This window comes from Macaca mulatta, chromosome 7 (genome assembly GCF_049350105.2).
Source record: "Macaca mulatta isolate MMU2019108-1 chromosome 7, T2T-MMU8v2.0, whole genome shotgun sequence".
Lineage (NCBI taxonomy): Eukaryota > Metazoa > Chordata > Mammalia > Primates > Cercopithecidae > Macaca > Macaca mulatta.
The window spans coordinates 58,057,028-58,070,415 of record NC_133412.1 but is presented as its reverse complement, the minus strand read 5'-3'; the positions used below and the strand labels follow the sequence as shown (position 1 = coordinate 58,070,415).

Genomic DNA, 13,388 nt, shown 5'->3' with positions numbered 1-13,388 from the left:
TTTAAGATTTGTGATATTATAATTGTTATGATAAATAAGTTAACAAAAAGAGTAGAAGGCCCTTACAGGAATGAAGAACAGCATCACAGGAGCAAAGGTGTGCAGGTAGGCAGGTGCCCACATACTTCATGGGCTCTAACACTTATTTTCAGCCTTCTCTTCAGTATTACAGTAAAGACAGTCCACTGGCTGAACTGATTATATTCTGCAAAGCTCAGGACAGGGAGTCTGAGTTCAGGACATCTTAGGAGGTGTCAGGGGCCCAGGCTGCCTCGCTGCCAGAATTAATAAGAATGTTTTGTGAAGGTGAACTGAATCCTCAGAGCCTAATACTTCTGTCTCAGGAAGTAGAGGCATTTATAGAGTCTTACTTCTTCATTTTTTTTCAAGGCCTACTACCTAGGCTTTTTTCCTGGTCAACGAAGATTCTGCAGCTCAGCATCTGTCCCCATCTCTCCACTGATATTATCCTTGCCCCGTTGATTCCCTAGTTGCCAAATCTATTAGATATTTTTGTGTGCTTACCTTACTTGTCCATTCTGCCACATTTGACACTGTGTCTACTTCTCTGTCCCTGAAACTCTCTTTCCTTATGTTCTATGATGGGGGTTATCACACTGCAGCCCCACGGGCCAAATCTGGCCCTCTGTCTGTTTTTGTAAACAAAATTTTATCAGAACACAGCCAAACTCATTCATTTACATTTGTCTTTGGCTGCTTTCATACTACACAGCAGAGTTATGTTGTTCTAACAGAGACCCTAAGGCCTGCAAAGCCTAAATTATTGATTCTCTGGTCCTTTGTAGGAAAAATTTGCTAATCTGCATCCTGTACCTTCATTCTCCCCTGGTTTTCTTCCTCCTTTTTTTTGCTCTGCTGAACCCCTTTGCTGAGGGAACATGTAAGAGCCAGTTCTAAGGTAAGATTATAAAAGCTCTGGTCAAAAAATACTTGAAGGCCGGGCGTGGTGGCTCAAGCCTGTAATCCCAGCACTTTGGGAGGCCAAGACGGGCAGATCATGAGGTCAGGAGATTGAGACCATCCTGGCTAACACAGTGAAACCCTGTCTCTACTAAAAAATACAAAAAACTAGCTGGGCGAGGTGGCGGGCGCCTGTAGTCGCAGCTACATGGGAGGCTGAGGCAGGAGAATGGCATAACCCTGGGAGGCAGAGCTTGCAGTGAGCTGAGATCCAGCCACTGCACTCCAGCCCAGGCGACAGAGCAAGACTTCATCTCAAAAAAAAAAAAAAAAAAAAAAAAATACTTGAAGTATCGAAGAAACTATACCTCTTTCCCTGCTACCTGGTTCAAGAAATAGTGCCTGAGATTTTTAAAAAAAATAGAAAGTTATCCTAATAAATATAATTGTTGTGAACAGATACGCTGCATTATCTAATACAGTTTTCATGACCAGCTCCATTTTACAGATAAGAAAACACATGGAAGCACAGAGATTGCAGTAGCTTGCTTGTGATCACACAGCTAAGAAATAGCCTGAGGGCCCATGCCCTCTGATGTGGAGTCACCACATCAGACTGACTCCAGAGGGCACTGCTGTTTCAGAGCCAGCACCAAATGAAAAGACAGAAGATGTTTTTGAGCAAATAAATGCAGTGTGTGTGGGTTGGGTGAGTTTTCCAAAGGTTACCTTTGCAGTTTTGGAATGCAAGATCACATTAGAAAGCTAGTGAAACCTGGAGAAAAACACTCAACAAACCGTGACTCTGCAGAACAATCTTGTGACATCTAGAGAGCTCTGTGCCCACTAGCACAGAATGTGAAGTAAGTGCACACAGGATTAAGCAAAATCACAGCAGGTTGGCTCTTGCACATTGCGCTGTCAGTGGACACTATTAATGAGCCCTTGGTGATTTGAAAATAGAGCCATACCAGAGGCATATGAACTGTGCATGGACTAAGTTTTTTCTTCTGTCTCCCCTATTGAGTTCTAACCTTGTGGTGTGTGAAGATGTCTCTGGTGTCTGCCTCTATTAGTGGGACCAGTGTGTGTGAGGGAAGCTTGTTGAGCCTCTGCATGATTTTTAAACCCCACTGAGCTGTCACCTTTGAGGAGGAAAAACATCCAGCATAGTGTTCCCAAAGTGTGAGGAGCCCCAGTGTGTGTGGCGGGTGGGTGATGCATGTGGAGATGGTGGTAAGGCACAGGAAGAGCTTCAAGGGTGACAACAAATAAAGTCAAACAAAGAATACACAATGTGTTTCAGGGAGGACACTTGGATTTACCAAGTAGCAGAAGTGGGAGCAGACCAGGAAGTATATCTTAAGGACCTGAGGCCAGGAGCAACCTGTGATCCCTGTGGTTGAAGGGAGCAGCAGGAACAGTTCTGTGGGCAGGGCTACAACAACAATACCCCATGTATGATGCAAGGACCTCCATGTAGGAAGGGCCTTTTCTGAGCTTTGGTTACCTGGGAATCCAAAAACCATTCTCCTCTTGTTTCTCAAGTGTAAAACTCATTTTGAAAAAGCAGCCATACAAAGTTGTATTTATTTTATTTTATTTTATTTTTTTTGCCTCTTTGAGCTAAATTTATGTACTTTGGAATTACTAAAATAGGGGATGTCATGCTGGGATTGATCCATTCTGCAAGCCAAATACTCATTTTTCAGAGTTTCTTTGGCCTAAAATTCTATTAAAATCCAAGGATGAAAGAGGACTTGGAAAAATTATGGCCCTCAAAGAAATTTTCTGTCTGGTGAGGGAGACAGAGACGTGTACCATCAACTGTGGTACAAGGTAGACTTCAGTGAGAGCTGTGATCAAAGTACAGGGAGTAACAAGAAAAGAGGCAGTAAGATTAACTCTTGCTCAAGGGATTTGAGAACGTTGTTTTCTTATCTCTGTTTCATTTCTTCATTCTTTTCCTCCAACTGCCTAAATGTGGATGTTCCAAAATTCTGCCTTTTCTTTCTTGTGTATTGACTCTGGTGGGAATCCTGACTATTCTCCTGGCTTCTCTTTTGGTCTCTTTGCTTTTTAAAATTTTTTATTGTGGTAAATAACGTATAATGTGAGATCTACCCTCCTGAAAGTTGTAAGTGTCTGGGAAAGTATTGTTAACTGTAAGCACAGTTGTATAGCAGATCTCTAGAACTTTTTCATCTTGCATGAATGAAATTCTGTACCCGTTGAATGGCAACTCTCTGTCTCCCGCTTTCTCCTGCGCCTGGTAACCATCGTTCTGCTTTCCGTTTCTAAGATTTTGACTACTCTAGATAGCACATGTAAGTGGCATCATAAAGTATTTGTCTTTTTGTGACCGACTGATTTCACTTGGCATAATATCCTTCGGGCTCATCCATGGGTTACATACTGCAGAATTTCCTTCTTTAATATGGCTGAATAATATTGATTGAATATATGTACCACATTTTGTTTGTTTGTTCATCCATCGATGCATACTTAGGTTGTTTCCATATGTTGGCTCTTGGGAATAATGGTGCAGTGAACGTGGGAGTGCAAATATCTCTTCAAGACCCTGACTTGCAATCCTTTTGGATAGATACCCAGAAGTGGGAATGCTGAGCCATATGGTAGTTCCGCTTTTAATTTGTTGAGGAACCCGTATACTCTTTTCTTTAATGGGTGCATTATTTTACATCCCCACCAGCAGTGTACAAGGGTTCTAATTTCTCCACATCCTTGCCAACATTTGTGGTTTTCTATTTTTTGGATATTGGACATCCTCGTGAGTGTGGGGTGATGTTTCATTGAAGATTTTATTTGTATTTCCCTGATGATCAGTGATGTTGAGTATATTTTCATATGCCTGTTGGCCATTTGTATGTCTTCTTTGGACAAATGTATGTTTAAGTCTTTTTTGTTTTTGAGACAGAGTCTCACTCTGTCGCCCAGGCTGGAGTTCTGTGGTGCGATAGCTCTACCTCCCGGGTTCATGCCATTTTCCTGCCTCAGTCTCCTGAGTAGCTGGGACTATAGGCACCTGCCACCACGCCTGGCTAATATTTTGTATTTTTAGTAGAGACGGGATTTCACCGTGTTAGCCAGGATGATCTCTATCTCCTGACCTCATGATCCACCCGCCTCGGCCTCCCAGAGTGCTGGGATTACAAGCATGAGCCACCGTGCCCAGCCTGTTTAAGTCTTTTGCCCAGTTTTTAATTGGGTTATTTGGTTTTTTGCTATTGTGTTCTAGGGGGTCTCTGTGCCTTTGACCCCAAATCTCCATGCCTGTACCTGGTGAACTCTACATTCATGTCTTCTGCTGCTCCTCAGCTTGATCCTTCTGTCCCAGCAAGTAAACTGCTCCCCACTTCCTACTCCCTCACTCGGCTCTTGCCACCCTTCTTTTGGTTTCTGAAAGATATTTAGACCCAACTCTGACACATCTTAAAAATCCAGGTCAAGTTGAGTTTTCCATGAATTCTTCCCTGACCACCCAGCGTTTGCTCTCCTGCTGCTGAGGTCTCTAGGACTTGTCTCTGTTGCTTTTGAGGCATTTGGCAGAGACTGCTGCTGTGCATTGGAATGGATATTACATGTGGATATATTTTGTACTAACTGAACTGCCACCTCATGAAGGGAAGAGACTGTGTGTCCTCCAGAGGACCTTACAGAGCACGTTGTCATACTGTAAAGAGGCAGGAATCCTTAGAAAGGTATGCGCATTGTGTGTTCTAGGTACGGAAGACAGAACTGAACTTCAAGCCTGACGGTGCTCTGGCAACAGAAAGAGGACACGAGGGAGTAAAGTCCAAATTCACAGTCCACTGCCAATGAGCTGGACGGGGCAGGGAGGAAAGACAAAAGTCAGTGACTAGGATCTTTTTAGCAAGTTGGAATTGAAATAGACAAGCAGGTTTACAGGGGAAGGTCATTACTGTAATCTGAGGCATGCTTGCTGGATTTTGGCAGGCAGGGGTGACCGGTGTATGCTGGGAGCCAGAGAGAAGCTGAGTTCACCTCACAGTTCTGTAGGTAGTCAGAATATCTGCTGATAGCGGGGGCCAGCTGTACTAGCAGTCTGATCTTCTCTACTCTGAACACCCTGTTCCAGAGAATTCATGGCTTCCAACCCTGGTATATCTTGCCAGCAATGCTATGTGAATGGTTAGTCCACGACTAAGCTATAGGTCACCCAGAAGCCCCCAGGACAGCTGTCAGGAGGCCAAGACTCAGTACAAGGAGGCCACAGGGCGGACCACTGGGTTGCACATGTAATGTGGCTCTTGTGCTAACACTGGTACCCCATGTTTCTTGCCAGAGGCTGGAGTACCATTCCCTCATGGAGGTCCTTCACCTAGTGACCTTTATTGCCATCTTCATGGGAATCCCCACATACCCTTCCTGCAGTTGGGTTTTTACAGCCTCCAGGACCCTGCCTCCCACCCTGAGCTTCAGCATTCTGTCCTGATAATGTCATAGCCAGTTCTGGTTTTCGTGTTACTTGAGAGGGTTCTAGCTAGAGGACTAGTTGTGGGTCCCCATCTTGTACCTTTGGAATGTCCCTGAGTAGGTCAAAGCCTGCTCTCACATGAATCTGGGGAAGCCTGGCAGCCTGGCCTTGCCTCTCCAATGGGAGGGGAAATGAGGAGGGAGTAGGCTGTCTGAACTGCTTGATATGCCTGACAGTGGACTCTCTGCTCACTGACCCTGAGAACAGCTCTGTCCTTTATGGCTCCTCCTTGACCCTCTCCCGCCCTCCAACTGTCATTATCCTGGGGCGTTGATTTCCAAACGTGACAGGTGTGGAGAATCACCAGGATACTAAAAAAAGAGGGCCCTATCTATCTCTGGAGATTCTCTTTATTTAACTAGTTATGAATGAGGCCTGGGAATGTGGCACTTTTGTACAGATATATGGAAAGTATCTATTGGAAGGATGAATAAGAGACTTAACTGAGTTGCTGAGGAAGTTTTATTTCCTTTTTTGTCCACCTCTGTGCTTTTTGGCTATTAATGGTCACAAATTGTTTTTAGAAATCAGAGAAAGAATAGATGTCATTACAAAACAAAAAACACATCCTGAAATGATCTTTCAGAAACAATTAATCCTCTTAAATTTGTTCCTCTTTTCCGCAGGGGGACTCGATCTCATCTTCATGCCAGGCCTTGGGTTTGACAAACATGGCAACCGACTGGGGAGGGGCAAGGGCTACTATGATACCTACTTGAAGCGCTGTTTGCAGCATCAGGAAGTGAAGCCCTACACCCTAGCGTTGGCTTTCAAAGAACAGATTTGCCTCCAGGTCCCAGTGAATGAAAACGACATGAAGGTAGATGAAGTCCTTTACGAAGACTCATCAGCATCTTAAATCTGGATTACTACAGCCGAATAATCAGTGTTTTATATGAGAGTAAAGCAAAGTATGTGTATTTTTCCCGTGTCAAAAATTAGTTGAAATTGTACAACTAATTTTTGTGAATACAGACTGCATTTTAAAATTGTAATTATAAAGTACCTTATATAAAACTATCTTTAAAAACCAATAGAAGTGTGACTAGTAGAATATTAATTGAAATGGAGGCTATCAGCCTATGATTTTCAGCTTAACCTCCTGGTGTTAATGTGACAAGTTGATCTGTCTACTTTGCAACTTAAGTTAAATATTTATGAGGAACTGTGCCCTGACTGAGTGCGAGAGGAAGGTAAGCTCACTGGGAGTGGACACTGTATTTTATTATGTCCTGTTGTGACCTGGTCAGTCCTGGCAGGTGCATGGAGACTTGGGGACTATTAATTGATTTGTTGGTATTTGCTTTGGATACAGAATTCCCTAAGAATATTATCTCACTTCATCATGACTTCCTTTACTCACTCTAGAATTTTATGTTGGACACTTTGTAGCTTTTAGTGGTTAGTAGAGGGAAACCTTTTATGATTTAAATACTTTCACTCTACTTATTGGTTACCATCACTGCATGTATCAGCACTTGATGAGTTTAAGATCTGGTATCTTATAAGTTAGAAATTATTTCTGTTTACTCATGGTTTCTGCTTTGGAAATGAAATTTGCTGTGGGTTGAAAGTTGGCAGATGGCACCACAGCTAGGGAGCAATAATTTTGTTGTGGGAATGATTTGGTCATCCTCAGAAACTCAGGAGTCTTAATAGACACGGCTCTCTTACTCACACCCCTTGTCCATCCTGTCACCAGGTCTTGTTGATTTTGCCTCTGAAATGCCTCTTAAATCTATTCTCTCCTTTCGATTGTCCTGTCACTGTTTTTGTCCAGCCTTTTAGCATTTCTAAGCTGGACTAGGCAAGAGTGTCACACCTGCTTCCCTTGCCTTCCATCTTGCCTCTTCCAGTTTATTTCTCAAGCTGTGGTCAAACTGATCTTAGAAAACACAAATCTAATCGTGCAGCACCCCTGACTGAGGTCTTTCAGTGGCTGATCAGAGCCTCCTGGGTAGCAAACAGATGGCTTCTGTTGTATACATAGCTCCTTAAGAGAGGTCTCCTCATCTACTTTTTCTAGCCTCTTGTCTCCCCACTCTCATCTTCTCCTTCTGTAACACTGAGCACTGCAGGCTTCTTCTGCCCTTTGCACATTGTAAGCATGCATTTCTCTCTGTCTGAAATGCTCTTTCTTTTGTTCATCTAGAAGGCTGTTTACCCTTAAAAACTCAGCCATAGCATCATCTCTTCTGTGAAGTCCTCTGCTACTTTCCCAAGCAGAGTGAGTGTTCTTTCCCTTGTCTGAATGGCCCTGGCCATTGATCTGCTTATCATGTTGTCTTACGTATCAAATTATTTGTTGTCATATCTGTCCCCTTTACCGTACTGTGAGCTCCAAAGAAGAGAAGTGATCTTTATACTTCTTATGCTTAGTAGACAACTAGACATATAGTGTGTGTATGTGATAATTTTTTAATGAAATAATTGAATACATTGGAAGTGTTTCATTCAAAACAGTCATTCATTATTCTTTGGATAATAGCATAGATTTGATGTTTTATGCGCAAAAGTAAAAACATTTGAAAAATACATTTGAAAAACCCATATTAGGCTAAATATGGATTTGTACAATATAATATGTACGATGAGAAATGGGAAGGAAACCGAATTCTTACAAGCTATGAAGTCACATTATTGTACTGGTTAAAAATATTGGTAAGTATTATTTTGACTCTAAGGTTAAAATGAATGTTAATGTAGCTGACATGACTGTTGGTCTGAAATGGTTGAGCAGTAAAATTCCTGACCTGCTTCAGGTCTAGAAGTTTAGTATTGTTGAACTCAGTCTATGTTATTCTTCTATTAAACGAGAGCATTTAAAAACCACTCTACCAGCTCCTCAAGTGCGGACAGAATGCCGAGTTAACTGGCCAGAAAATGCAGGGTGCTGAGATTCAAGAAAGTCAGAGGGCCATAGGGTCTCTGGCCTGGAAAGAGAAGCACTCCCTCATGATCAGTAATGCACATTATTTGTGCAGAGGGTATTGGAAGGGAGAAAATGCCCCTATGATGCAGGTGATGACAACACTGTAACTCTGATTAGGGCATACACAGAGGCTGAAGACAAGGCCTTAGACTCAGGAGGCAAGCACTTCAGTACAGGCTAACATGAGGCAAGAATGGTGAGCGTCTCAGATGAGGGGACAATCTGAGTAGAAGAGAAATAGCAACTAGATCTGAACAAAAACAATTTCAAGTATTGGGAAATTGGAAATATATCAGGGCCCCAACATAGGTCTGTGCTTGCTGTATATACTACAGAACTGTGCTTAATTTAATTAGAAAGTAAACTATATAAAGTTCTAGTCAAGAGCATTACACATTTAATCACAAAGTCTTACTAACTAGGAGATTGATAAATGTGTCTAGGCATGAGTGTCTTACTACGGAAGCTCAGTTCTTGGTCGCAGTTTTTTTTTTTTTTTTTTTTCCCCTACAGAGATCATTGAAATTCAGTTGATCACACTGCTCTTTAGTCATATGTTTACATGCTTAATTTCTCCACTACCCTACGATCTCCTCAAAGGCAAATTCTCTGCCAAGTTCATGGTTTATTCCAGTATCTACCACCACAGACATGCAAAATAAAGAGCCAATAAATTCTTTTTTTTAATTGTTCCAGCAACATTTATTGAATATGTAACTTTATGTCTGTATAGAGTAAGTTCTCCAATATATGTGAATCTGTTTGCTGGCTTATTCATTGTCCCTTTGCTATGTTTTTCTGTCTCAGCACCAGTCCCAGATTGCTTTAGTTCTCACAGTTTTAAGTCTTGATGGCTACGAGGGTAAGCCTCCTTCCTAATTCTTCTGCAGGAATGTCGAAGAGCCAATAAATTCCTGATGAAGGAATGAACCAGTTTGAATATTGCCCTGTCTGTGCTGTGCGCTTGCTCATTTTTATGTTGGTTGCTGTTTGCTGCTGAGATTCTATCCCCTTGGCATTGTCTCAGGCTTGGATTATTCCAGAACAAGTTTTCTATTACTGCGTTGCGTTGTGTTGGGCAGTCCATATATGTGTGTTGCATTGTCTGTGCTACTTTTCCTTCTTAGTGCTCTCTTGTTTGCTTTTTATGGTTGTCTTCTTTTTTTTTTTTTTTTTTTTGAGACGGAGTCTCGCTCTGTCACCCAGGCTGGAGTGCAGTGGCTGGATCTCAGCTCACTGCAAGCTCCGCCTCCCGGGTTCACGCCATTCTCCTGCCTCAGCCTCCCGAGTAGCTGGGACTACAGGCGCCTGCCACCTCGCCCGGCTAAGTTTTTGTATTTTTAGTAGAGACGGGGTTTCACTGTGTTACCCAGGATGGTCTCGATCTCCTGACCTCGTGATCCGCCCGTCTCGGCCTCCCAAAGTGCTGGGATTACAGGCTTGAGCCACCGCGCCCGGCCTTATGGTTGTCTTCTTCCCTATTCCTGGATGGTCATAGACCTCCTGCCCTTTAATGGTAGTTTCCAATACCTATAAGCACCCACCCCAAATATGTTTATTTATATGCTTAAAGTAATAATAAATTTTTCTGAGTAATAACATACACATAAAATATACACACAAGAAGTATGAGATAATGTTGACATAGTATATATGATATATAATTTATAATATACTTGTTTATATATATTTTATACGTATATAAATAAGTATACTCATTTTTAAAAACAGCAATATGATCAAGAGCAGCATGAGATGATGTTGAAGTAGAATATATTCTATACAATTTATAATGAACTTTTTAAAAAGCAATGTTTTTTAAATAAAATTTTTTGGACATTTACTATTTTTGAAAACCTTATTTTAACACCTTTTGAATGATTCAAAATTCTGGTTCTGATTTCAGTTTATTTCAATATTTGGTCTTAAGGGCTGTTAGAGCTGAAAAAGATACCTTCTAGAGAAGCAGATTCAGATGGAAGGAAAACTATACCTACTAAAATTTTCAATCCTATTTACCAATTTTCCAAAGATAAATTTTTTAAAATTTAAATCTGGCTGGTAAATATCCATTTTCTTGATGTGAATATGTAGTTTTTACATGTTAATCAGAAGGTGCTGCACATTTACTTTGTTAATAAGTGGGGGCTGGAGCTCGAGGTTACAGTGAGCTGTGATTGCGGCACTGAACTCCAGCCTGGGTGACAGAGCAAGACCCCAAACAACAACAAAAACACATAAAAAACAAATAGGTTCGAAGCTTATTGAAATTCTTTCAAAGATTTTAAATCAAGTTAGAAAAGTTCTGCTTACAAGTTTTTTAGTTGTGTAGATGTGAAAGTGTTTGTAGATGTCACACTATTAATAGGTTTTGACAACACAGTCATATAATGATGAAAATATTTCCAAATAGCCATTTTTATATGCACTCTCCATATTACAAGTCTCTGAAAGTAGTTCCTTTCTGTCTCAGTGATGAAATATAACTTTCACTCTGAAAATTCAAATGAGATATATTTATTACTTTGAAGTTTACTAGTGGCCATTTGCAATCTCAGAAAGGTCAGAAAATGTGGAATACTTTCTCTGTGCAAAAAATACACATAAAACTAATATTTAAGTTTACAGCTTCATTTATTTATTTTTTTTTTGAGACAAAAGTCTCTCTGTGTCCCCCTCCCTCCGACTGGAGTGCAGTGGTGCAATCTTGGTTCACTGCAACCTTCGCCTCCCAGGTTCAAGCGATTCTCCTGCCTCAGCCTTCCAAGTAGCTGGAACTACAGGTGCCCGCCACCACGCCCAGCTAATTTTTGTACTTTTAGTAGAGACGGGATTTCACTGTGTTGGCCAGGCTGGTCTTGAACTCCTGACCTCATGATCCGCCCGCCTCGGCCTCCCAGAGTGCCGGGATTATAGGCGTGAGCCATCACGCCTGGCCAGTTTACAGCTCTTTTAAAAGTATTTTAGCTTGAGATGATCAGAGAAATTTAAGTGAATCAAAGATTGTTTGTGGGTACTTCCTATTGCATCCCAAAGAGTTGTAAATATTCAATATGTTAAAGGTCTTAATTTTATAAACTTCACATCAGTGATACCCTCAGCACATGGGATGTCTTGCCTGTGAATTATTTAGTAATGCTATTGCTCAATTCTTAATGTGGAATCTACCATCTCACATTTTTATATATATATATATTTACAGACAGGGCCTCTGTCTATTGTCCAGTCTGGAATGCAGTCGTGTGATCTTGACTCCCTGCCACCTCCGCCTCCTGGGTTCAAGCAGTTCTCCTACCTCAGCCACCTGTGTAGCCGGGATTACAGGAGTGTGCCATCATACCCAGCTAATTTTTGTATTTTTAGTGGAGATGGAGTTTTGCCATGTTTCTCAGGCTGGTATTGAGCTCCTGGCCTCAAGTGATGTGCCCACCTCGGCCTTCCAGAGTGCTGGGATTACAAGCGTGAGCCACTGTGCCCAGCCCCATCTCAAATTTAAAAAAACATTTCAGTCAAAGTAGCCATTCCATCAGGGATTAGACTTAGTTTGCTCATAAAACAAACTTTTTTTTTTTTTTTAAGGTAGATTAATTTTGAGAAATATATCCTCACCACTTCATCGCTACCTTAATGTCTTTCTTCCTGCAGTGGTACTGTAAGAGGAGACATGTTGGAAACATCTATTCTACTCAACCTCATGCCCTGAAAAATTTATTCCTGTACTTATTTCTTCAGATTGTCAGCAGTGTTTTCTACTTGTCATCCAATAGTACTTCCTGACAAAAAGATGCATCAGAACCTTTTTCCCCCTAAATTGCTTCACCAGTATTTCATCCATATTTCCATGATATGAAGAACAAGTATTTTTTAAATGGTATGTTACTTTTTGTCTTTTGCTATTAAGTGAGAAAACTTTTGAAAAGTTTATAAACATTTATGACTATATTTAGTGAGCACTGCTTAACAAGTATTGGAATTAGTATCTCATGATGTTAAGTATTGCTGAACACATTGTGGAGGTTCGTCTCATCTTCTGGATCTGTAGCTTCTGCTAATTGTGATGGCTTCACACTTTTCATTATGTGTATCTGAAGAGCGAGGTCCATCATTAACCATGGTTAACAGATACCTACTTTAAAAAATCTTTGTGATAATTTCAATTTTTTTGGCTGACTTCTTGGTAAATCTTAATGTTTTCTTTTCCTGGCTGATGAATAGCTTGCACCAGAAACAGAAGTATCAGCTAGTGTTGTCATTTTTGCTTGCATTACAGGCTGAATATCTCCTCTCCGAAATCTTGGGACCAGAAGTGTTTTGGATTTGGGATTTTTTTGGATTTCGGAATATATGCATTATAAACTTACTGGGTAAGCATCCCTAACTGAAAGTCTGAAATCTGAAATGCTCCCAAGGACATTTCCTTTAGGCCTTATGTTGGTACTCAAAAAGTTTTGGATTTTGGAGCATTTCAGATTTTGGCTTTTTGACTTGGGATGTTCAACCTGTATTACAATTATCCTTGGTCTGCTGTTTCTTTGCAAGAATCTTTTTAAGCTACTTGTCCAGTGGCTTTATTTAGTGAAAACTCCCTAATAGGTAAGCCCTTGCGTCTGGGCAGATACCTAGGAACTGCAGTGCATCTCAGTATGCTGAAATCAACTAAACACCCCTCCCACATTATCTAACTCTGCACCCCTGCCATCTCCCACCACAGTTTGTATATTGTACCTGACATAGGACCTTCTGATTTGCAAGTGGAGGGAGGGGCTGATGTCAATCTAAATTTTAACTTTTAGCAAAATGCAATTTTTTGTCTTTTCAAGATGAAAAGTAAATATTAGTAGAGGTTCTAATGTCTTCTTCCCAAACCCCAATGGGTTAGGTTCACTGGTCACTCCACTTAGTGGCTCTGCCTGAGCTACTGAGTCATGAACTCCATCAGTCCCTCCTCTGTTGTGTGTGCTGACTGTGTATATGTGTGTAGCCTCTTGCTGGTACTGGCCTCCCCATGGTTTCTTC

At 41.2% G+C, this 13,388-nt stretch overlaps 1 protein-coding gene across 6 annotated transcripts in view; it reads left to right on the top strand.

Annotated features, from left to right (window-relative positions):
- Positions 1-6,531, top strand: part of MTHFS (methenyltetrahydrofolate synthetase) — a 50,820-nt gene extending 44,289 nt beyond the window's left edge. For 5 of the 6 annotated variants that reach the window (XM_077938621.1, XM_077938619.1, XM_077938620.1 and 2 more), the window contains one exon: positions 6,067-6,474. In XM_077938621.1, coding sequence (XP_077794747.1) covers positions 6,067-6,299 — 233 coding nt within the window. In that variant the 3' untranslated portion in view covers positions 6,300-6,474. 6 annotated transcript variants of the gene reach the window in all.
- The last annotated feature ends 6,857 nt before the right edge of the window (positions 6,532-13,388 follow it).